This window comes from Oncorhynchus nerka, linkage group LG28 (genome assembly GCF_034236695.1).
Source record: "Oncorhynchus nerka isolate Pitt River linkage group LG28, Oner_Uvic_2.0, whole genome shotgun sequence".
In the NCBI taxonomy this organism is placed as follows: Eukaryota; Metazoa; Chordata; class Actinopteri; order Salmoniformes; family Salmonidae; genus Oncorhynchus; species Oncorhynchus nerka.
Window position 1 is genome coordinate 18180833 of NC_088423.1, and position 23929 is coordinate 18204761.

The window sequence follows — 23929 nt, forward strand, 5'->3', positions numbered from 1 at the left end:
AATATTTTTCACTACGAAGATCCCCCATTCAGCAGAAAATGACAGGAAATAACGGGGATAATTCAATATTGCTATTTTTTTGTCGGTCTATTTTATCCCAAATGGTGTCCCTACCAATTGACAGTAATATTTTTCCACCTTTCAATGTAAAGTTTTAAGCCAGGTGCGTCTGTGGAAAGCCCCGCCCACTTGGCCATTGCACTAAAATATGATTGGCAGGGGAACTACAGCTGCTGCGCTCGAGTCATGGTGGAGGTTGCGGTTCTGGGGAAAGGCTCTTAAAGAGTTGTACTACTTTTCAGCATGTCGGTCGAACTCGATTTAGAAAGACCGGATTTAATGGGTATACGATGCGGACCACTTCAGACGTAGCCTAATAGTCACGAAAACGGAGGAAAAGTTGGATCTTGAACGCTGTGGTAAAATGTAACCCTTTTTCTTAGCGCACCAGTCAACAGCCCTGGGCAACAAATATGGCTACTTGGGTCTACTCTTCTTTCTATTTGGGATGAAAGGCGACACAATTTGGCTATGCACTACAATCGTGGGACTACGACTCAACTCTTCCAAGAAGTGACCTATCCAGAAATGGTTACGGCTGAACTGTATAGAGATCTTAAAGTGGTCAGCTGATAAAACGTAGGCAACGCGGTAGTCGTGCAAATAGCAGCGAGTTGAGAGAGATGGAGTCTAAGCACAAAGAGTTGTTAGATAAATGCTACCAGAACTTACTGGAGTCAATAACACATGCAGATCGGGTCGTGGAGGTGTTGTCTCAAACTGGTATCCTCACCCAATCGGAACGTTATGAACTGGGTCACAACTGCTCGTCCAACTCGGAGAAAGTGGTCCTTCTCCTGAAAATCTTGATAAGCAAAGAGAGAGACCATTTCAAAGACCTTTGCGCTGCCCTAGAAAAGACGCACCCTCACCTGAATTCTGCACTTTTAATGAACGGCGTTGGAGACGTAGATCATTCATCTGGTGAGAAATTACAATCCTCAAATCAAATGTCAAAGAATGTCATTATATTCGCATATTGTGAATAGCCTAAATATGGGTCAGAAATCTGTCAAATTCAGTCGTTGAGATGATCAAGACTATCACAAGTTGATGTAAACAACTTGACGTCACTCTGCCCCATGTGTGGTCTCAGTCCCACGTTCATTATGGACATCTGCCACATCTGGTGGTCCACTTTAAGATTTGATCTAGTGTCTGTCTCTCTCTCTCTCTCTCTCTCTCTCTCTGTGTGTTCTCCATTCCAACCTAATCCACTTGATTCAAACATTTACATGCTTTGCAAGAACAATTTCCCTAATAATCCTGTTTTCATGGATACATGAGGGCACTGATGAACGCAAAAACGTTCTAATCAAAACATTCTACCACAGCGACCATGTTATTTTTTCTAAGCATATTTCATTCTGAGTTTGGACATACTGTATAAGGTTTGTATGTGAAAACTACTTCTTCAGTTGTTATGAGTTCACTTCACTCTCTTTAAAGAGGGATGCTCACTTCACTCTCTTTAAAGAGGGAGGCTCACTTCACTCTCGGTAAAGAGGGAGGCTCACTTCACTCTCGGTAAAGAGGGAGGCTCACTTCACTCTCGGTAAAGAGGGAGGCTCACTTCACTCTCGGTAAAGAGGGAGGCTCACTTCACTCTCGGTAAAGAGGGAGGCTCACTTCACTCTCGGTAAAGAGGGAGGCTCACTTCACTCTCGGTAAAGAGGGAGGCTCACTTCACTCTCGGTAAAGAGGGAGGCTCACTTCACTCTCGGTAAAGAGGGAGGCTCACTTCACTCTCGGTAAAGAGGGAGGCTCACTTCACTCTCGGTAAAGAGGGAGGCTCACTTCACTCTCGGTAAAGAGGGAGGCTCACTTCACTCTCGGTAAAGAGGGAGGCTCACTTCACTCTTGGTAAAGAGGGAGGCTCGCGGCTGGTGCTAGCACATGTGCAGATCAAATACAACACTGGAACGCCGTTTAAGGTGTTTACGTGTCCTACTAATTCTAAAGATTGCTCAGAAAAGCAGGTGTTTTAATTAGAGGTCAACCGATTATGATTTTTCACTACCGATACCGATTATTGGAGGACCAGAAAAGCCAATACCGATTAATCGGACGATATACAACAATGACAATTACAACAATACTGAATGAACAATGAACACTTATTTTAACTTAATATAATACATAACATCTATTTAGTCTCAAATAAATAATGAAACATGCTTAATTTGGTTTAAATAATGGAAAAACACAGTGTTGGAGAACAAAGTAAAAGTGCAATATGTGCCATGTAAAAAAGCTAACGTTTAAGTTCCTTGCTCAGAACATGAGAACATATGAAAGCTGGTGGTTCAATATTCCCAGTTCTTCAATATTCCCAGTTAAGACGTTTTAGGGTATATGTGATACAAATTGTATAGAGAGAAATAGTCGATGCATCATAATTCTGACTATTGGATGTTCTAATAGGCACTAGTATTGCCAGCCTAATCTCAGCAGTTGATAGGCTTGAAGTCATGAACAGCTTGTGAATCAAGCATTGCTAAGAGCTGTTGGCAAATGCAGTAAAGTCTGAATGAATGCTTACGAGCCTGCTGCCACCCATCCCCGCTCAGTCAGACTGCTCTATCAAATATCAAATCATAGACTTAATTATAATATAATAAACACATAAATACGAGCCTTTGGCCATTAATATGGTGAAATCCGGAAACTATAATTTCGAAAACAAAACTTTTTTTCTTTCAGTGAAATACGGAACCATTAAGTATTTTATTGAACATGTGGCAACCCTAAGTCTAAATATTTCTGTTACATTGCACAACCTTCAATGTTATGTCATAATTACGTAAAATTCTGTCAAATTAGTTCTCAACGAGCCAGGCGGCCCAAACCGTTACATATACTCTGACTCTGCGTGCAATGAACGCAAGAGAAGTGACACAATTTCCCTAGTTAATATTGCCTGCTAACATGATTTTATTTTAACTAAATATGCAGGTTTAAAAAAAATGCACTTCTGTGTATTGATTTTAAGAAAGGCATTGATGTTTATGGTTAGGTACATTCGTGCAATGATTGTGCTTTTTTCGCGAATGCGCTTTTGTTAAATCATCCCCGTTTGGCGAAGTAAGCTGTGATTCGATGATAAATTAACAGGCACCGCATTTATTATATGCAACGCAGGACAAGCTAGTTAACCTAGTAATATTATCAACCATGTGTAGTTAACTAGTGATTATGTGAAGATTGATTGTTTTTTATAAGATAAGTTGCTAGCTAGCATTAAACTTATCTTGGCACCTTGCTGCACTCGTGTAACAGGTGTGCAGCCTGACACGCAGTTTCCTCATGGAATGCAATGTAATCGGCCATAATCGGCGCCCAAAAATGCCAACTACCGATTGTTATGGAAACTTGAAATCGGCCCTAATTAATCGGTCGACCTTTATCGTTGTATGCTTACTTCGATTTTTATCTTATGCCGATTTAAAATATCAAAGTAAGGATTTTACATGGCCTCCTGAGAGGCGAAGCTGTCTAAGGCACTGCATTGCAATGCTAGAGGCGTCACTACAGACTCTGGTTTGTTCCCAGGCTGTGTCACAACCGGGAGTCCCATAGGGCGGCGCACAATTGGCCCTTCACTGTCTGGGTTAGAGGAGGGTTTGGCCGGGGGGGGCGTCATTGTAAATAAGAATTTGTTCTTAACTAACTTGCCTAGTTAAATAAAGTTTAAATAAGAAAAATATAATCTGCCTACTGCCATAATGAGTTTAATATCACATTATTACTGTGCATGTAAACATACTCAATGATAGCAATGGGGTTGACAAGAAGACAAACAGATCTGGGACCAGGTTACTGCTCCTTATCCACATATTTAATGTGTGCTGTTCAACAGTATCGCTTCCTCCACTGTCTCTGTCCCATACCGAACTCCGAACTAGTGATCCTCTGCTCGCAAACACACGTGACCACCATCCTGGACAACGAACCAATTGATTGAGCTATACAAAATTATCCAATTGGATAGCTCCATTGGCGATTTCAAACTAGCTGCGGAGTGAGTTTACTGCACATTCCTAATAATTTTATACCTGTACTATTACTGCACATTCCTAACACTGTTATACCTGAACTATTACTGCACATTCCTAACACTGCTATACCTGCACTATTACTGCACATTCCTAACACTGCTATACCTGCACTATTACTGCACATTCCTAACACTGCTATACCTGCACTATTACTGCACATTCCTAACACTGCTATACCTGAACTATTACTGCACATTCCTAACACTGTTATACCTGAACCATTACTGCACATTCCTAACACTGTTATACCTGCACTATTACTGCACATTCCTAACTCTGCTTTACCTGCATGATCACTAGGTCTATATATTTACTCGAAAAGGACCACCTACTCTATAACCATAATCTGCCAATGTTCTTATTGCTTTTGACAGAGTCCAGTGTTTAGTAGCTGTAAGGTTAAGAGGAGAAGATGTTTTTTAGCAGCATATTACCTCAAAGCCTCCTGTGCAGCTGCTCACTTTGTCTATTCTATGACTTATTTACCCCTAACCCACATTCAGAATATGTTTGGGGTAATTTTCGCCCTTTGTGTTCCTGAAAGCATCTGCCCCGTGCCATCGTTTCCTTTCAACCTCATATGAAATTAGGCCCCCCCCCACTGCAAAATCCGGAAGCTGGGGATATTATGTTTGGCATATTTTAGCTGCTATGGTTAATATGCTAATGTATGCGTCATTAGCAGTCAATGTAGTTCAATCTGCTTCAGCTCAATATTATGATAATTGGGCATAATTTCAAAATGTGTCAATATAACCTGCCTCTCGAGTAGTTTATTAAAGACGTATGTATAGGCTGCGTTTTACACAGGCATCACAATTATTGGCAAAAGAGCTGATGTGATTGGTCAAAAGACCAATTCGTGGAAAAGTATCAGAATTGGGTTGCCTGTGTAAACATAGCCATATTCATAGCGTTTAACCGCTGCATTTGATGACACATTTTTGTGAGGTTGCGGCCTACCTATCTATAGTTAATGTGTTATTACACTTCAATGGTGCAAGTCTGTTGTTAGGCGTTGACAGGCTCCATTGAGTTGAACGAAACTCAAGTTTGACTTATTGACCACACCAGCCATGCATGTGCCTCGGGTTGATTTTGTCCATCCATATCAGACACGATCATGACACGCAGGTGAAAAAATTCAAAAACTATATTAATTTGGGGGCATGTCAAACACACATGAAACATTCATGAAAATTTAGCTAGTTCTGTCCTGGAAGATGAACATTGGGTTGTTATTTTACCTGAAACGCATATGATATTTTGTAGAATTTTGACAAGCAAACAAAATCATGTTTTTCTCTACTCCAAATATTAACACTAGAAAAGCTGGGCATCTAACAATCGCGTTATGAGCCATTGCATTCTAACAGTCTTAATAAAAACATTTAATATATACACTACCGTTCAAAAGTTTGGAGAAATAGAAATGTCCTTGTTTTTGAAAGAAAATCATTTTTTTTGTCCATTAAAATAACATCAAATTGATCAGAACAGTGTCTATACAGTGTAGACATTGTTTATGTTGTAAATGACTACTGTAGCTGGAAGCTAATTTTTAATGGAATATCTACATACATGGCAAGAAAAAGTATGTGAACCCTTTGGAATTACCTGAATTTCTGCACAAGTTGGTCATCAAATTTGATCTGTTCTTCATCTAACTCACAACAATAGACAAACATACTGTGCTTAAACTAATAACACACAAATTATTGTATTTTTCTTGTCTATATTGAATACATAATTTAAACATTCATTGTGTAGGTTGGAAAAAGTATGTGAAACCCTAGGCTAATGACTTCTCCAAAAGCTAATTGGAGTCAGGAGTTAGCTAACCTGGAGTCCAATCAAATTTGAGTTTGCTATCACAAGAAGCATTGCCTGATGTGAACCATGACTCGAACAAAAGAGATCTCAGAAGACCTAAGATTAAGAATTGTTGACTTGCATAAAGCTGGAAAGGGTTAGTAAAGTATCTCTAAAAGCCTTGATGTTCATCAGTCCACGGTAAGACAAATTGTCTATAAATGGAGAAAGTTCAGCACTGTTGCTACTCTCCCTAGGAGTGGCCGTTCTGCAAAAATGACTGCAAGAGCACAGCGCAGAATGCTCAATGAGGTTAAGAAGAATCTAGAGTGTTAGCTAAAGACTTACATAAATCTCTGGAACATGCTCTCTGTCGAGACTACGATACATAAATCACTAAACAAGAATGGTGTTCATGGGAGGACACCACGGAAGAAGCCACTGCTGTCCAAAAAAAACATTGCTGCACGTCTGAAGTTTGGAAAAGTGCACCTGGATGTTACACAGCGCTACTGGCAAAATATTTTGTGGACAGATGAAACTACAGTTGAGTTGTTTGGAAGGAACACACAACACTGTGTGGAGAAAAAAAAGCCCCAGCACACCAACATTAAAATCTCATCCCAACTGTAAAGTATGGCGGAGGGAGCATCATGGTTTGGGGCTGTTTTGCTGCCTCAGTGCCTGGAAAGCTTGCTATCATTGACGGAAAAATGAATTCCCAAGTTTATCAAGACATTTAGCAGGAGAATATAAGGGTCTCTGTCTGCCAATTGAAGCTCAACAAAATTTGGGTGAAGCAACAGGACAACGACCCAACACACAGAAGTAGATCAACAACAGAATGGCTTCAAGAGAAGAAAATATGCCTTCTGGAGTGGCCCAGTCAGAGTCCTGACCTCAACCCGTTTGAGATGCTGTGGCATGACCTCGAGAGCAGTTCACACCAGACATCCCAAGAATATTGCTGAACTGAAACAGTTTTGTAAAGAGGAATGGTCCAAAATTAGTCCTGACCATTGTGCAGGTCTGATCCGCAACTACAGAAAACATTTCGTTGAGGTTATTGCCACCAAAGGAGGGTCAACCAGCTATTTAATCCAAGGGTTCACATACTTTTCCCACCCTGCACTGTGAATGTTTATACATTGTGTTCAATAAAGAAATGAAAACTTATAATTGTTTGTGTGTTATTAGTTTAAGTAGTCTGTGTTTGTCTATTGTTGTGACCTAGATGAAGATCAGATATAATTTTATGACCAATTTATGCAGAAATCCAGGTATTTCCAAAGGGTTCACATACTTTTTCTTGCTACTGTAGGCATACATATTAAAGAACGTCAACAGGGAAGAGGTGACTCCTGGGTTGCCTGCCTTCTAGGCAGAGTTGCAAGGAAAAAGCCATATCTCAGACTGGACAATAAAAATATAAGATTAAGATGGGCAAAAGACCACAGACACTGGACAGAGGACCTCTGCATAGAGGCTAGCATCTCAGAGTCTCCTCTTCACTGTTGATGTTGAGACTGATGTTTTGCAGATACTATTTAATGAAGGTGCCAGTTGAGGACTTGTGAGGCGTCTGTTTCTCAAACTAGACATTGTAATGTACTTGTCCTCTTTCTCAGTTGTGCACCGGGGCCTCCCACTCCTCTTTCTATTCTGGTTAGAGACAATTTGCGCTGTTCTGTGAAGGGAGTAGTACATTTACATTTAAGTCATTTAGCAGACGCTCTTATCCAGAGCGACTTACAAATTGGTGCATTCACCTTATGACATCCAGTGGAACAGCCACTTTACAATAGTGCATCTAAATCTTTTAAGGGGGGAGTGAGAAGGATTACTTTATCCTATCCTAGGTATTCCTTAAAGAGGTGGGGTTTCAGGTGTCTCCGGAAGGTGGTGATTGACTCCGCTGTCCTGGCTTCGTGAGGAAGTTTGTTCCACCATTGGGGGGCCAGAGCAGCGAACAGTTTTGACTGGGCTGAGCGGGAACTGTACTTCCTCAGTGGTAGGGAGGCGAGCAGGCCAGAGGTGGATGAACGCAGTGCCCTTGTTTGGGTGTAGGGCCTGATCAGAGCCTGGAGGTACTGAGGTGCCGTTCCCCTCACAGCTCCGTAGGCAAGCACCATGGTCTTGTAGCGGATGCGAGCTTCAACTGGAAGCCAGTGGAGAGAGCGGAGGAGCGGGGTGACGTGAGAGAACTTAGGAAGGTTGAACACCAGACGGGCTGCGGCGTTCTGGATGAGTTGTAGGGGTTTAATGGCACAGGCAGGGAGCCCAGCCAACAGCGAGTTGCAGTAATCCAGACGGGAGATGACAAGTGCCTGGATTAGGACCTGCGCCGCTTCCTGTGTGAGGCAGGGTCGTACTCTGCGGATGTTGTAGAGCATGAACCTACAGGAACGGGCCACCGCCTTGATGTTAGTTGAGAACGACAGGGTGTTGTTCAGGATCACGCCAAGGTTCTTAGCGCTCTGGGAGGAGGACACAATGGAGTTGTCAACCGTGATGGCGAGATCATGGAACGGGCAGTCCTTCCCCGGGAGGAAGAGCAGCTCCGTCTTGCCGAGGTTCAGCTTGAGGTGGTGATCCGTCATCCACACTGATATGTCTGCCAGACATGCAGAGATGCGATTCGCCACCTGGTCATCAGAAGGGGGAAAGGAGAAGATTAATTGTGTGTCGTCTGCATAGCAATGATAGGAGAGACCATGTGAGGTTATGACAGAGCCAAGTGACTTGGTGTATAGCGAGAATAGGAGATGGCCTAGAACAGAGCCCTGGGGGACGCCAGTGGTGAGAGCGCGTGGTGAGGAGACAGATTCTCGCCACGCCACCTGGTAGGAGCGACCTGTCAGGTAGGACGCAATCCAAGCGTGGGCCGCGCCGGAGATGCCCAACTCGGAGAGGGTGGAGAGGAGGATCTGATGGTTCACAGTATCGAAGGCAGCCGATAGGTCTAGAAGGATGAGAGCAGAGGAGAGAGAGTTAGCTTTAGCAGTGCGGAGCGCCTCCGTGATACAGAGAAGAGCAGTCTCAGTTGAATGACTAGTCTTGAAACCTGACTGATTTGGATCAAGAAGGTCATTCTGAGAGAGATAGCGGGAGAGCTGGCCAAGGACGGCACGTTCAAGAGTTTTGGAGAGAAAAGAAAGAAGGGATACTGGTCTGTAGTTGTTGACATCGGAGGGATCGAGTGTAGGTTTTTTCAGAAGGGGTGCAACTCTCGCTCTAGTACACAGCGTTGTACGAGATCTTCAGTTTCTTGGCAATTTCTCACATGGAATAGCCTTCATTTCTCAGAAGAAGAATAGACTGATGAGTTTCAGAAGAAAGTTCTTTGTTTCTGGCAATTTTGAGCCTGTAATCGAACCCACAAGTGCTGATGTTCCAGATACTCAACTAGTCTAAAGAAGGCCAGTTTTATTGCTTCTTTAATCAACACAACAGTTTTCCACTGTGCTAACATAATTGCAAAAGGGTTTTCTAATGATCAATTAGCCTTTTAAAATGATAAACTTGGATTAGCTAACACAACGTGGCATTGGAACACAGGAGTGTTGGTTGCTGATAATGGTCCTTTTCCAGCTACAATAGTCATTTACAACATTAATAATGTCTACACTGTATTTTTGATCAATTTGATGTTATTTTAATGGACAAAAAGGCATTATTATTTTAAAAACCAAAAACAAGGACATTCTAAGTGACCCCAGACTTTTGAATGGTAGTGTACTATTGCAAAAACGTATAATTTCTAATCAAATCAAAGTTTATTTGTCATGTGCACCGAATACAACAGGTGTAGACCTTACAATGAAATGCTTACTTACAGGCTCTAACCAATAGTGCATAAAAGGTATTAGGTGAACAATAGGTAGGAAAATAAATAAAACAACAGTAAAAAGACAGGCTATATACAGTAGTGAGGCTATAAAAGTAGTGAGGCTACATACAGACACTGGTTAGTCAGGCTGATTGAGGTAGTATGTACATGTAGATATGGTTAAAGTGACTATGCATATATGATAAACAGAGAGTAGCAGTAGCGTAAAAGAAGGGGTTGGCGGGTGGTGGGTGGGACACAATGAAGATAGCCCCGTTAGCCAATGTGCGGGAGCACTGGTTGGTCGGCCCATTTGAGGTAGTATGTACATGAATGTATAGTTAGAGTGACTGCATATATGATTTGGTTATGTTTATGCAGGTTTTAGGTAGGCCTACCATTAGAATACCAAACCCCCCCCCAAACATATTCAGTAGTTTGTTACTGTAGGCCAGGGACCCACAATTACATTCAGCCGTGGGCAGATTTCTCCTTGAGCGGATGGTCGGGGCGCCAGAACATAGTTATATAGTGCCTTCAGAAAGTATTCACATCCATTGACTTTTTCCACATTTTGTTATGTTCCTGCCTGAAATGGATTCAATTGAGATTTTGTTCCCCTGGCCTGCACACAATATCCCATAATGTCAAAGTTACAAATTAATACAAATTATAAACCTGAAATGTCTTGAGTCAATAAGTATCCAACCCCTTTATGACAAGCCTAAATAAGTTCAGGAGTAAAACTTTTCTTAACAGGTCACATAATAAGTTGTATGGACTCACTCTGTATGCAGTAATGGTGTTTAACGTGATTTTTGAATGACTGACTCATCTCTGTACCCCACACACAATTATCTGAAAGGTCCCTTAGTCGAGCAGTGAATTTCAAACACCAGAATCAACCACAAAGACTAGGGAAAGAAACCAATGTAGAGGATAATGGTGACTTTAAAACAGTTGCCGAGTTTAATTGCTGTGTTAGCAGAAAACAACAGTAAGAAGGAAGCGTGTACAGCCTGTTCAGAATAAAAATATTCCAAAACATGCATCCATTTTGCAACAAGGCACTAAAGTAATAGTGTAAAAAATGTGGCAGAGCGATTTGTCCTGAATAGAAAGTGTTTAATATAACACATTACTGAATACCACTCTTCATATTTTTAAAATATTTTTTATATTTTTTATTTTGACCTTTATTTAACTAGGCAAGTCAGTTAAGAACAAATTCTTATTTTCAATGACGGCCTAGGAACAGTTGGTTAACTGCCTGTTCAGGGGCAGTGGTGGCTGCATCATGTTATGGGTATGCTTGTAATCATTAAGGACTGGGGAGTTTTTCAGGAATAAAAATACATGTAATAAACTAAGCACAGCCAAAATCCTAGAGGTTTTCACCTGGTTCAGTCTGCTTTCCACTAGACACATGGAGATTAAATCAACTTTCAGCAGGACAATAACCCTAAAACACAAGGCCAAATCTACACTTGTGTTGCTTACCAAGAAGACCGTGAATGTTCCTGAGTTAATTTTGACTTAAATCTACCTCTAGGACGATACCTGAAAAATGGTTGTCTAGCAATGATCAACTACCAATTTGACAGAGCTTGAAGAAGTTTGAAAATAATAATCGGCAAATGTTACCCAGAGAGACACACAGCTATAATCGCTGCCAAAGGTGCTTCTACAAAGTATTGACTCAGGTGTGAATGAGATATTTCTATATTTATTTTTCAATACATTTGCAAAAATTTCTAAAACATGTTTTCACTTTGTAATTATGGGGTATAGTGTGTAGATGGGTGAGAACAAATATATATTTAATCTGTTTTGAATTCAGGTTGTAACACAACAAAATGTGTAATAAGTCAAGGGGTATGAATACTTTCTGAATGCACTGTAAATAATTTGTACACTGCAAATTGACAGCAAGAACCCAAAACAGATATAGTATTTGAGAAAAACGAAATGATTTCAACCCTTGATTACATTGGGATACAATCACATATGCCTCTCTATTTATGTGTGGAAATACTTGGGAACAGATTTCCAAAATCCAAAACACTGAGCTAATTTCCTGGTGATTTTACAGTCTTTTATGTCCAAGAACAACAATTCTAAAAGAAATATACACATTTTGTTTTGCTCAGAAAACTCTGCAAATTTGGCCCTCGGCGCCGCCTATTTGGGCACTCTGCTGCAGGCTATATGTAAAAATGAAAAACCACAAAACAAATCAATTATATTTCAAAAGAACATCATATTTTATGTTCTGTTACTAGTCTGGGTTTAGTAGCCCTGGGCTATGCTGCCATAAGTGCTCACATGTAGAACTCTGTAGCTGCTGTAATATTTGACAAAAAAGTGATATTTTGAAATGGAAACCATGCCTTAATTTTAAGTTGTTTGGCAAATGTATTATCAGGTTTGAAGGTAAGACCCAGATGCAGACTGTGTCGAAGTAACAATGTTTGTTACAGCAACAGAGCCAGGCAAACAACAGTTCATGGCAGGCAGGGGTCGGTAATCCAGAGTAGTGGGGCAAAGGTACAGGACAGCAGGCAGGCTCAGGGTCAGGTCAGGCAGAGGTCGGTAATCCAGAGGTGGGGCAAAGGTATAGGACGGCAGGCTCAGGGTCAGGGGCAGGCAGAGTGGTCAGGCAGGCCGGCTCAGAGTCAGGACAGGCAAGGGTCAAAACCAGGTAGGCGAGAAAAAAAGAGAGACTGGGGAAAAGCAGGAGCTGAGACAAAACGCTGGTTGACTTGACAAACAAGACGAACTGGCAACAGACAAATAGAGAACACGGGTATAAATACACAGTGGATAAAGGGGAAGATGGGCGACACCTGGAGGGGGGTGGAGACAATCACAAAGACCGGTGAAACAGATCAGGGTGTGACATGTATGTGTTTTAGAAACCTTAGAACCTGCTCTTTCTGATATGAAGGTTTTTTGTACGTGGGGTTGTATGCTCCTGAAAACCAATGAGTAGATGGGGAGGCGGGACTTGCAGCGTGTCAAGCGTCTCTAATAGAACCAAGTTCTGTTTTAGCGCCTGGCTACACAGACACTTGTTCATGTGCACAAGCGCTGTGGGTGAAATGATTGAATAACATGTACAGTGCACATTTTGTTACATTACAGCCTTATTCTAAAAATGATTACATTTATTTCCCCCCCTCATCAATTTACACACCATACCCCATAATGACAAAGCAAAAACAGGTTTTTAGACATTTTTGCAAATGTATATAATAAATAAAAAAATCACATTTACATAAGTATTCGGACAGTTTGCTCAATACTTTATTGTAGTACCTTTGGCAGCGATTACAGCTTTGAGTCTTGGTTATGATGCTACAAGCTTGGCACACCTGTATTTGGGGAGTTTCTCTCTGCAGATCCTCTCAAGCTCTGTCAGGTTGAATGGGAAGCGTGGCTGCACGGCTGTTTTCAGGTCTCACCAGAGATGTTTGATCGGGTTCAAGTTGGAGCTCTGGCTGGGCCATTCCAGGACATTCAAAGACTTGTTCCAAAGCTTCTCCTGGGTTATCTTGGCTGTGTGCTTAGGTTCGTTGTCCTGTTGGAAGGTGAACCTTTGCCCCAGTCTGAGGTCCTGAGTGCGCTGGAGTAGGTTTTCATCAAGGATCTCTCTGTACTTTGCTTCGTTCATCTTTCCCTTCATCCTGACTAGTCTTCCAGTCCTTGACGCTGAAAAACATCCCCACAGCATGATGCTGCCACCACCATGCTTCATCGTAGGGATGGTGCCAGGTTTCCTCCAGACGTGACACTTGACAGTCAGGCCAAAGAGTTCAATCTTGGTTTCATCAGACCAGAGAATCCTGTTTCTCATGCTCTGTTAGTCCAAGCGTGCTGTCGTGCCTTTTACTGAAGAGTGGATTCCGTTTGGCCACCCTACCATAAAGGCCTGATTGGTGGAGTGCCGCAGAGAGGGTTTTCCTTCTGGAATGTTCTCCCATCTCCACAGAGTAACTCTGGAGCTCTGTCAGGGTGACCATCGGGTTCTTGGTCACCTCAATGACCAAGGCCATTCTCCTCCAATTGCTCAGTTTAGCTTGGCGGCCAGCCCAAGGAAGCGTCTTGGTGGTTCCAAGACGAGGCCACTGTGTTCTTGGGGACCTTCAATGCTGCAGAAATGTTTTGGTACCCTTGTAACGTAACAAAATGTGGAAAAAGGGAAGGGGTCTGAATACTTTCTGAATGCACTGTATGTGTACATTTATTTTGCAACACTTGGCACACGCAACTTGTCTGGTGTGGTGAGTTGAATCCAACTCAAGCTCTTCAAACATTATGTAGTTGTGGCTAGTGTTAATTAATTCATTGGCACTTGTCTTTTGTTGAGCATCTGCAAAGGCTCTTTGCATTTCAAATAATAATTTACATTGCATGTTTCTCCTCCACACAACCATAGTAGCATGTCAATCTTATAATATCAATTATGAATTAACTTACTCAAATTTAGTGCAGTACACTGAATTGTAACAGTAGGCCTATGGCTACTATGGCTGTTAAAATTACATTGTCTTCTCCTGAGTGGCGCAGCGGTCTAAGGCACTGCATCTTAGTGCTCGAGGTGTCTCTAGGCTGAGGTGTCTCTCTCTCCCAGGCTGAGTCGCAGCCGGCCGCGACCGAGAGACCCACGAGACGGCGCACAATTGGTCCAGCGTCGTCAGAGTTAGAAAAAAAATACAATGACATTGTATTATAACAGTAGGCCTATGGCTGTTAAAATGACATGGTCTCTGAATTGTAACCGTAGGCTATGGCTGTTAAAATGACATGGTCTCTGAATTGTAACAGTAGGCCTATGGCTGTTAAAATTACATGGTCTCTGAATTGTAACAGTAGGCCTATGGCTGTTAAAATGACATGGTCTCTGAATTGTAAAAGTAGGCATATGGCTGTTAAAATGACATGGTCTCTGAATTGTAAAAGTAGGCATATGGCTGTTAAAATGACATGGTCTCTGAATTGTAACAGTAGGCCTATGGCTGTTAAAATGACATGGTCTCTGAATTGTAACAGTAGGCCTATGGCTGTTAAAATGACATGGTCTCTGAATTGTAACAGTAGGCCTATGGCTGTTAAAATGACATGGTCTCTGAATTGTAAAAGTAGGCATATGGCTGTTAAAATGACATGGTCTCTGAATTGTAATAGGGCCAATGACTGTTAAAATGGCTACTATAAAGTATCTCATCCTCTGCTATGCCGCTGTCTGTCTGAAGCCTTATATTTCATCCATGCACCCATAGGAGCCCATTAGAAACCACACTCAGTGCATACCAAATGGCACCCCATTTCCTATATAGTGCACTACTTTCGACCACAGTACTATGGGTCCTGGTCGAAATTAGTGCACTGTATAGGGAATAGGGTGCCATTTAGGATGTATTCTCTGTAATCCTACACCACCAGGCTGATGAGCAGTTCACACAGGTCACAATGGGCAGAGGCAGAGAATTAGAGAGGTAGAGAGGGGGGAGTGAAGCGAGAGCGAGGGGGAGATTGAGAGGGAGAACGTGTGAGAGACAGAGAGAGCTGGTGTTACAGTGGGTTCTTCCCCACACTACTGGGCAGACAGGTTCCTCCACTCAGTCACTCCTCCACAGGCCTTTTCCGGGACCTGTGCATCACGTGCCAAACGGAACAAAAACAGACTGAAACAGGGAGGGTACACCTGGGTTCCATTGAAAAACATTTAAAAACATTGTGTCCTAATGAACAGGAGCCTGTCCTGGCAGTCTTAGTCTAATTTTTGTCATTTGGTTAATTAATTAGTCTAGTGATTGTCAAAATGCCGAAAACAGTGGACCATTTTAGTCAACTAAATGTCCTTTTAATTTTTGTCACATTTTAGTCACAGCACATGTTTATTACCTCATTAACCTATTGTAAACATAGTGATTTACAGTGACTTTCATGTGCACAAACATACATTCAGTGCCATCAGAAATGGAAGATGGCGCCATACTGGATTGCTGCTTTTTGCAAGCTCCGACCTAACTTTGCTATTTTGTGATTCTTTTGTCGTTTACTTTTACTTTATTTTCTTAATGTATCCTCTACCATTTCTTACAACCAACAACAACTTTTGACCATCAGATCGGCAGTTACTTACCTCAATTCCGGCTTCAAATTCGACTTCAACTCATTGACCCTGGCCTCCTTCTGTAATTCTGACCCAATTTTTGGGCTACCCAAGAGGAAACGCTGACGTTTCCTGGCAATCTCTTCTCTCCATTTTACTGGCCAATGTTCAGTCACTTGATAATAAGATAGATGACCTCCGATCACGGATTTGCTAATAACGGGACTCCCAAAACTGCAACATGCTCTGCTTTTCTGAAACATGGCTCTCGGACAAGAGAGCCCCCATGGCTATCCAACTCAATGGATTCTCCATTCACCATGCAGACAGGAAAGCGGAGTCGGGAGAAATCCAGGGGGGGATTTGCCTCTTCATCAACAACAACTGGTGTGCTGACTCGAGCACGGTGGAAGTGTTGAACCATTGTTCACTCATCTTAGAATACCTGATGGTCAAATGCCTACCCTTGTGCGGCGGTACAGGTTAGTTGAGGTAATTGAGGTAATATGTACAGTACCAGTCAAAAGTTTGGACACATCTAGTCATTCAAGGGTTTTTCTTTATTTTTTACTATTTTCTACATTGTAGAATAATAGTGAAGACATCAGTACTATGAAATAACACATATAGAATCATATAGTAACCAAAAATGTGTGAAACAAATCAAAATATATTTTATTTTTGAGATTCTTCAAAGTAGTGCCCCTTTGCCTTGATGACAGCTTTGCACACTCTTGGCATTCTCTCAACCAGCTTTGCCTGGAACGCTTTTCCAACAGTCTTGAAGGAGTTCCCACATATGCTGAGCACTGGTTGGCTGCTTTTCCTTCCCTCTGCGGTCCAACTCATCCCAAACCATCTCAATTGGGTTGAGATCAGGTGATTGTGGAGGCCAGGTCATCTGATGCAGCACTCCATCACTATCCTTGGTCAAATATCCCTTACACAGCCTGGAGGTGTGTTTGGGACATTGCCCCGTTGAAAAAAAATATGCTACTCCCACTAAGTGCAAACCAGATGGGATGGCGTATCGCTGCAGAATGCTGGGATAGCCATAGTGGTTAAGTGTGCCTTGAATTCTAAATAAATCACCAACAGTGTCACTAGCAAATCACCATCACACCTCCTCCTCCATGCTTCACAGTGGGAACCGCACATGCGGAGATCATCAATTCACCTACTCTGCGTCTCAAAAAGACACGGCAGTTGGAACCAAAAATCTAATTTGGACTCATCAGACCAAAGGACAGATTTCCAATGGTCTAATATCCATTGCTCGTGTTTCTTGGCCCAAGCAAGTCACTTTTTCTTATTGGTGTCCTTTAGGAGTGGTTTCTTTGCAGCAATTCGACCATGAAAGCCTGATTCACGCAGTCTCCTCTGAACAGTTGATTTTGAGATGTGTCTGTTACTTGAATTCTGTGAAGCATTTGTTTGGGCTGCAGTTTCTGAGGCTGGTAACTCGAATGAACTTACCCTATGAAGCAGAGGTAACTCTGGGTCTTCCTTTCCTGTGGCGGTCCTCATGAGAGCCAATTTCATCATAAGCGCTTGATGTTTTTTGTGACTGAACTTGAAGAAACTTTAAAAGTTCTTGACATTTTCCATATTAAATGACTTTCATGTCTTAAAGTAATGATGCACTGTTGTCTCTCTTTGCTTATTTGAGCTGTTCTTGTCATAATATGGACTTTGTATTTTACCAAACAGGGCTATCTTCTGTATACCACCCCTACCTTGAGAGAATGCCAAGAGTGTGCAAAGCTGTCGTCAAGGCAAAGGGTGGCTACTTTGAAGAATTTCAAATATAAAATATATTTTGATTTGTTTAACACTTTTGTGGTTACTACATGATTCCATATGTGTTATTTCATAGTTTTGATGTCATCACTATTATTCTACAATGTAGAAAATAGTTAAAATAAAGAAAAACCCTTTAATGAGTAGGTGTGTTCAAACGTTTGACTGGTACTGTACATGTAGGTATGGGTAAAGTGACTGCATAAATAATAATCAGCGAGGAGCAACAGCGTATAAAAGGGGGTCAATGGAAATTGTCCGGGTAGCCATTTGATTAATTCTTTAGTAGTCTTATGACTTGGGGGTAGAAGCTGTTAAGGAGCCTTTTGGACCTAGTCTTGGCGCTCTGGTACCACTTGTCGTGCGGTAGCCGAGAGAACAGTCTATGACTTGGGTGGCTGGAGTCTTTGACAATTTTTAGGGCCTTCCTCTGACACCAGCTGGTACAGAGTTCCTGGATTGCAGGAAGCTTGGTCCCAGTGATTTATTGGGCCGTACGCACTAGAGGTTGACCGATTTTATGATTTTTCAACGCCGATACAGATTATTGGAGGACCAAAAGCCAATACCAATTAATCGGCCAAATTATTATTATTATAATTTTTTTTTTTTTTGTATTAATGACGATTACAACAATACTGAATGAACATTTATTTCAACCTATTATAATACATCAATAAAATCAATTTAGCCTCAAGTAAATAATGAAACATGTTCAATTTGGTTTAAATAATGCAAAAACAAAGTGTTGGAGAAGAAAGTAAAACTGCAATATGTGCTATGTAAGAAAGCTAACGTTTCAGTTCCTTGCTCAGAACATGAAAACATGAAAGCTGGTGGTTCCTTTTAACATGCGTCTTCAATATTCCCAGGTAAGAAGTTTTAGGTTGTAGCTATTATAGGAATTATAGGACTATTTCCCTCTATACCATTTGTATTTCATTAACCTTTGACGATTGGATGTTCTTATAGGCACTTTAGTATTGCCAGTGTAACAGTATAGCTTCCGTCCCTCTCCTCGCTCCTCACTGGGGTCAAACCAGCAACACAACGACAATTAGCGCACGCTAACTTGCTAGCCATTTCACTTCGGTTACACACGCCTCATCTCGGGAGTTGATAGGCTTGAAGTCATAAACAGCGCAATGCTTGACGCACAATGAAGAGCTGCTGGCAAAATGCACGAAAGTGCTGTTTGAATGAATGTTTACGCACCTGCTTCTGCCTACCACCGCTCAGTCAGATTCTTAGATACTTGTATGCTTGTATGCTCAGTCAGATTATATGCAACGCAGGTCACGCTAGATAATATCTAGTAATATCATCAACCATGTGTAGTTAACTAGTGATTTATGATTGATTGTTTTTTATAATATAATTTTATGCTAGCTAGCAACTTACCTTGGCTTACTGCATTTGCGTAACAGGCAGTCTCCTTGTGGAGTGCAACAAGAGAGAGACGCAGGTCGTTATTGCATTGGACTAGTTTTTCAAATGGATTTTTACCTTGATTTAACTAGGCAAGTTAGTTAAGAACAAATTCTTATTTTCAATGACAGCCTAGGAACAGTGGGTTAACTGCCTTGTTCAGGGGCAGAATGACTCTTAACTGACATACAGAGATTTAAAAAAAGGCAAATCGGCGCCCAAAAATACCGATTTCTGATTGTTATGAAAACTTGAAATCGGCCCCAATTAATCAGCCATTCCGATTAATCGGTCGACCTCTAGTACGCACTACCCTCTGTAGCCCCTTACCTGTCAGATGCTGAGTAGTTGCCATACCAAGCGGTGATGCCACCATGCTCTCAATGGTGCAGCTGTATAACTTTTTGAGGATTTGAGGACCCATGCCAAATCTTTTCAGTCTCCCGAGTGAGAATAGGCATTGTCGTGCCTTCTTCACAACTGCCTTGGTGTGTTTGGACCATGATCGTGCTTTTGTGTGATATGGACGGCAAAGAACTTGAAGCTCTCGACCCGCTCCACTATAACCCCGTCGATGTTAATGGGGGTGTGCTTGGTCCTCCTTTTCCTATAGTCCATGATCAGCTCCTTTGTGTTGCTCACATTGAGGGAGAGGTTGTTGTTGTCCTGGCACCACACTGCCAGGTCACTGGCCTCCTTATAGCCTGTCTCATCATTGTCTGTGATAATGCCTACCACTGCTGTGTCGTCGGTAAAATCAATGATGGTGTTGCAGTTGTGCATGCCATGCAGTCGTGGGTGAACAGGGAGTACAGGAGGGGACTAAACATGCACCCCTGAGGGGCCCCCGTTTTGAGGATCAGTGTGGCAGGTGTGTTGTTGCCTACCCTTACCACCTGGGGTTGGCCCGTCAGGAAGTCCAGGATCCAGTGGCAGAGGAGGTGTTTAGTCCTTAGCCTGGTGTTGAGCTTTGAGGACACTATGGTGTTGAACGCTGAGCTGTAGTCAATGAATAATATTCTCACATAGGTGTTCCTTTTGTCCAGGTGGGAAAGGGCAGTGTGGAGTGCAATAGAGATTGCATCATCTGTGGATCTGTTGGGGCGGAATGCAAATTGTAGGGGTATAGGGTTTTTGAGATGATGGTGTTGATATGAGCGATGACCAGCCTTTCAAAGCACTTCATGGCTACAGATGTGAGTGCTACAGGGTGGTAGTCATTTAGTCAGGTTATCTTGGCTTTCTTGGGCACTGTGACTATGGTGGTCATGAAGATGAAACATGAAGATATTACAGACTCGGTCAGGGAGAGGTTGAAAATGTCAGTGAAGACACTTGCTAGTTGGTCAGCCCATTCTCTGAGTATGTGTCCTGGTAATCCATCTGCCCCTGCGGCCTTGTTATTGTTGATCTGTTTAAAGGTCTTACTCACATCGGCTACGGAGAGTGTGATCACGCAGTTGTCCGGTACAGCTGGTGCTCTCATGTATTGTTCAGTACATGCCTCGAAGCGAGAATAAAAGGCATTTAGCTCTGGTAGGTTCGCATCAATGGTTTGCAAGTCCGGACACATCCGACAGGCATCCGAGCCGGTGTAGATTCAATCTTAGTCTTTATGGACGCTTGTTTGATGGTTCTTCAGAGGGCATAGCGGGATTTCTTATAATCGTCCGGGTTAGTGTCCCGCTCCTAGAAAGCGACAGCTCTAGCATTTTGCTCAGTGCGGATGTTGCCTGATCTATGGCTTGTGGTTGGGATATGTACGTGTAGTCACTGTGGGGATGACAGAATTCATGTGACATAAAAATATAAAAATGTGGTAATACAGATTTACGTTTTTGCCTACATTAAAATCCCTGTCCACTAGGAACACAGCTTCTGGGTGAGCATTCTATTGTTTGCTTATGGCCTCACTAACACCGTTGATTGCGGTGTTAGTGCCTGCATCAATTTGTGGTAGCAAATAGACAGCTACGAAAAATATAGATGAAAACTCTGTTGGGAAATAGCGTGGTCTACTGCTTATCATGAGGTACCTGTACTTCAGGCGACCAAAACCTTGACACTTTCTTAATATTAGAGATCGCGCACCAGCTACTTTTGACAAATAGACAGCGACTATTACCAGAGAGTTTGCTGTTCTGTCTTGCCGATGCACGGAAAACCCAGCCAACTGTATATAATCCATGTCCTCTTGGAATATCTTTCGGGACTTCGTCGATATCGTCGAAGAGTTAACCACCTCTGTCGTTGACTCAAACGAGCAAAAGGACAATATAGGAATAACGTGGAATCATATTACACAGGCTCTGACGCCTGCCACATTTCATTATGGATTTCAATGAAAGACCCAGCCATGATTGCCCAACCATGCCTCTCTACCAGACGAACTCAATGAATTTCATGCTCGCTTTGACAATAGCAACATCGTGCCAGGTGTGAGGTCCTCCACCGACCCAGAAGATTGGGTGATCTCGCTCTCCGAGGCCGACGTGAATAAATTCTTTAATCAGGTCAATACCCGCAAGGCTGTATATTGGCAGTAATTTTCAACCTCTCCTTGTCCCAGTCTGTAATCCTGTAATTTTAAGATGACCACCATCATTCCTGTTCCCAATAACTCTAAGGATTCATGCCACAATGACTGCCACCCTGTAGCACTCACATCTGTAATCATTAAGAGCTTTGAGAGGCTGGATAAGGCACACATCAACTACATCATCCAACATCAACTCCAACATTCCAGACACCCTAAACACACTACCATTTTCATACTGCCCCAACAGATTCATAGATGACGCAATCTCAATTGCACTCCACACTGCCCTCAGTCACCTAGATAAGAGGAATACCTATGTGAGAATGCTGTTCATTGACTACAGCTCAGCGTTCAACACCATTGTCCCCTCCAAGCCTATCACCATGCTTAGGACCCTGGGACTGAACACCTCCCTCTTCATCTGGTTGCTGGACTTCCTGACGGGCCGTCCCCAGCTGTTGCGGGCCATTCCACGCTGACCCTCAACACAGGGGCCTCACAGGGGAGTGTCCCCACCTTTACTCGCTGTTCACCCATGACGGCGTGGCCACGCACGATTCCAACGCCATCATCATCACCTGGCAGTGTGGGGCCGGAACAACAACCTCTCCCTCAACATCAGTAAGACCAAGGTGGGGGGAGCACACCCTATCCAGATTGAAGGGGCTGCATTGGAGCGGGTCGAAATCGGTGTCCAAATCACTAAGAACTTAAAATGGTCCACAGACACGTGCACAGTCGTGAAGAAGGCAAGCAGTACCCGTGCATCAAGTCTGACACCAACAGGCTCCTGAACAGTTTCTATCCCCAAGCCATAACACTTCAAAATAGCTAACAAAATGGCTACACGGACTATCTGAGTTGACCATATTTATTTTACTGTCACTCCAACACACATGCAAAGACTCAGATGAGAGGCAGACCCATAACATGATGCAGCCATCACCATGCTTGAAAATATAAAGATTGGTACTCAGTGATGTATTGTTGGATTTGCCCCAAACATAACACTTTGTATTCAGGACCTAAAGTTAATTTGCCAAATATTTTGCAGTTTTACTTTAGTACCTTATTGCAAACAGGATGCATGTTTTGTAATATTTGTATTCAGTACAGGCTTCTTCCTGTTCATTCTGTCATGTAGGTTAGTTTTGTGGAGTAACTACAATGTTGTTGATCCATCCGCAGTTTTCTCCTATCACAGCCATTAAACTCTGTAACTGTTTTAAAGTCACCGTTGGCCTCATGGTGAAATCAGTGAGCAGTTTGCTTTCTCTCCGACAAATGAGTTAGGAAGGATGCCTGTATCGTTGTAGTGACTGGGTATATTGATACACCATCCAAAGTGTAATAATAACTTCACCATGCTCAAAGGGATATTACATGTTAGCTTTTTTCTTAATTTTTTTTACCCATCAACCAATAGGTGCCCCTCTTTGCGAGGCATTGAAAAACCTCCCTTGTCTTTGTGGTTGAATCTGTGTTTGAAATTCACTGCTCGACTGAGGGACCTTACAGATAATAGTGTGTGTGGGGTACAGAGATAAATCGTCAAAAAAATAATGTTCAACACTATTATTGCACACAGAGTGAGTCCATGCAACTTATTATGTGACTTGTTAAGCAAATGTTTACTCCTGAACTGATTTAGTATTTCCATAACAAAGTGTTGAATACTTATTGGCTCAATACATTTCAGCTTGATTTTTCTACTTCTAATTTTTTTTTCATTTGTAAAAAAATAAAAAATAAACATAATTCCAATTTGGGATATTTAATCCATTTTAAATTCAATCTGTAACACAACAAAATGTAGAAAGGGTAAAGGTTTGTGAGGACTTTCTGAAGGCACTGTAGCCTTGTCCTACCAACATATATTTCAGCATAACATCCTATCGCATGATTCTCTTCCCTGCAGCCAAATTGGCAGAAGAACTCATTACTCTGCAGCAGATTAAAAATCACACCCCTTGACAATTCCCCAGACTGGTGCCACTAACTTTTTCAGTTGGTGACACAAGCCCATGATTTGGTCGCACCAATTTCTTTCTGCAGTGTCACACAATAGAAAAGGATTGTAATCACCTTAAGAAGTCATCCACAGTGCTTTAGACTGTGTAATAGACTACTGAGATGGAAGGCTATTCAATAAATAAGTTGTTTCATCTAACATGTCTAAGCAGGAATGCATGATTCAATATATTTTGATGTGCAACCTAATCCAGTGATTGTCATGAATTGGGAGTTGACAATGTTATTGTTGTTATATTATTCTGTTAAAATAG

The 23929-nt window shown here is 42.1% G+C and overlaps 1 protein-coding gene across 2 annotated transcripts in view; it reads left to right on the forward strand.

Annotated features, from left to right (window-relative positions):
* Window positions 1-224: 224 nt before the first annotated feature.
* The window catches only part of LOC115113833 (disks large homolog 5-like), a 167826-nt gene continuing 144121 nt past the window's right edge, over window positions 225-23929 (forward strand). For both annotated transcript variants that reach the window (XM_065012672.1, XM_065012673.1), the window contains exon 1: window positions 225-984. In XM_065012672.1, the coding sequence (XP_064868744.1) occupies window positions 684-984 (301 nt within the window). In that variant the 5' untranslated portion in view covers window positions 225-683. The remainder of the gene's footprint in view (window positions 985-23929) is intronic.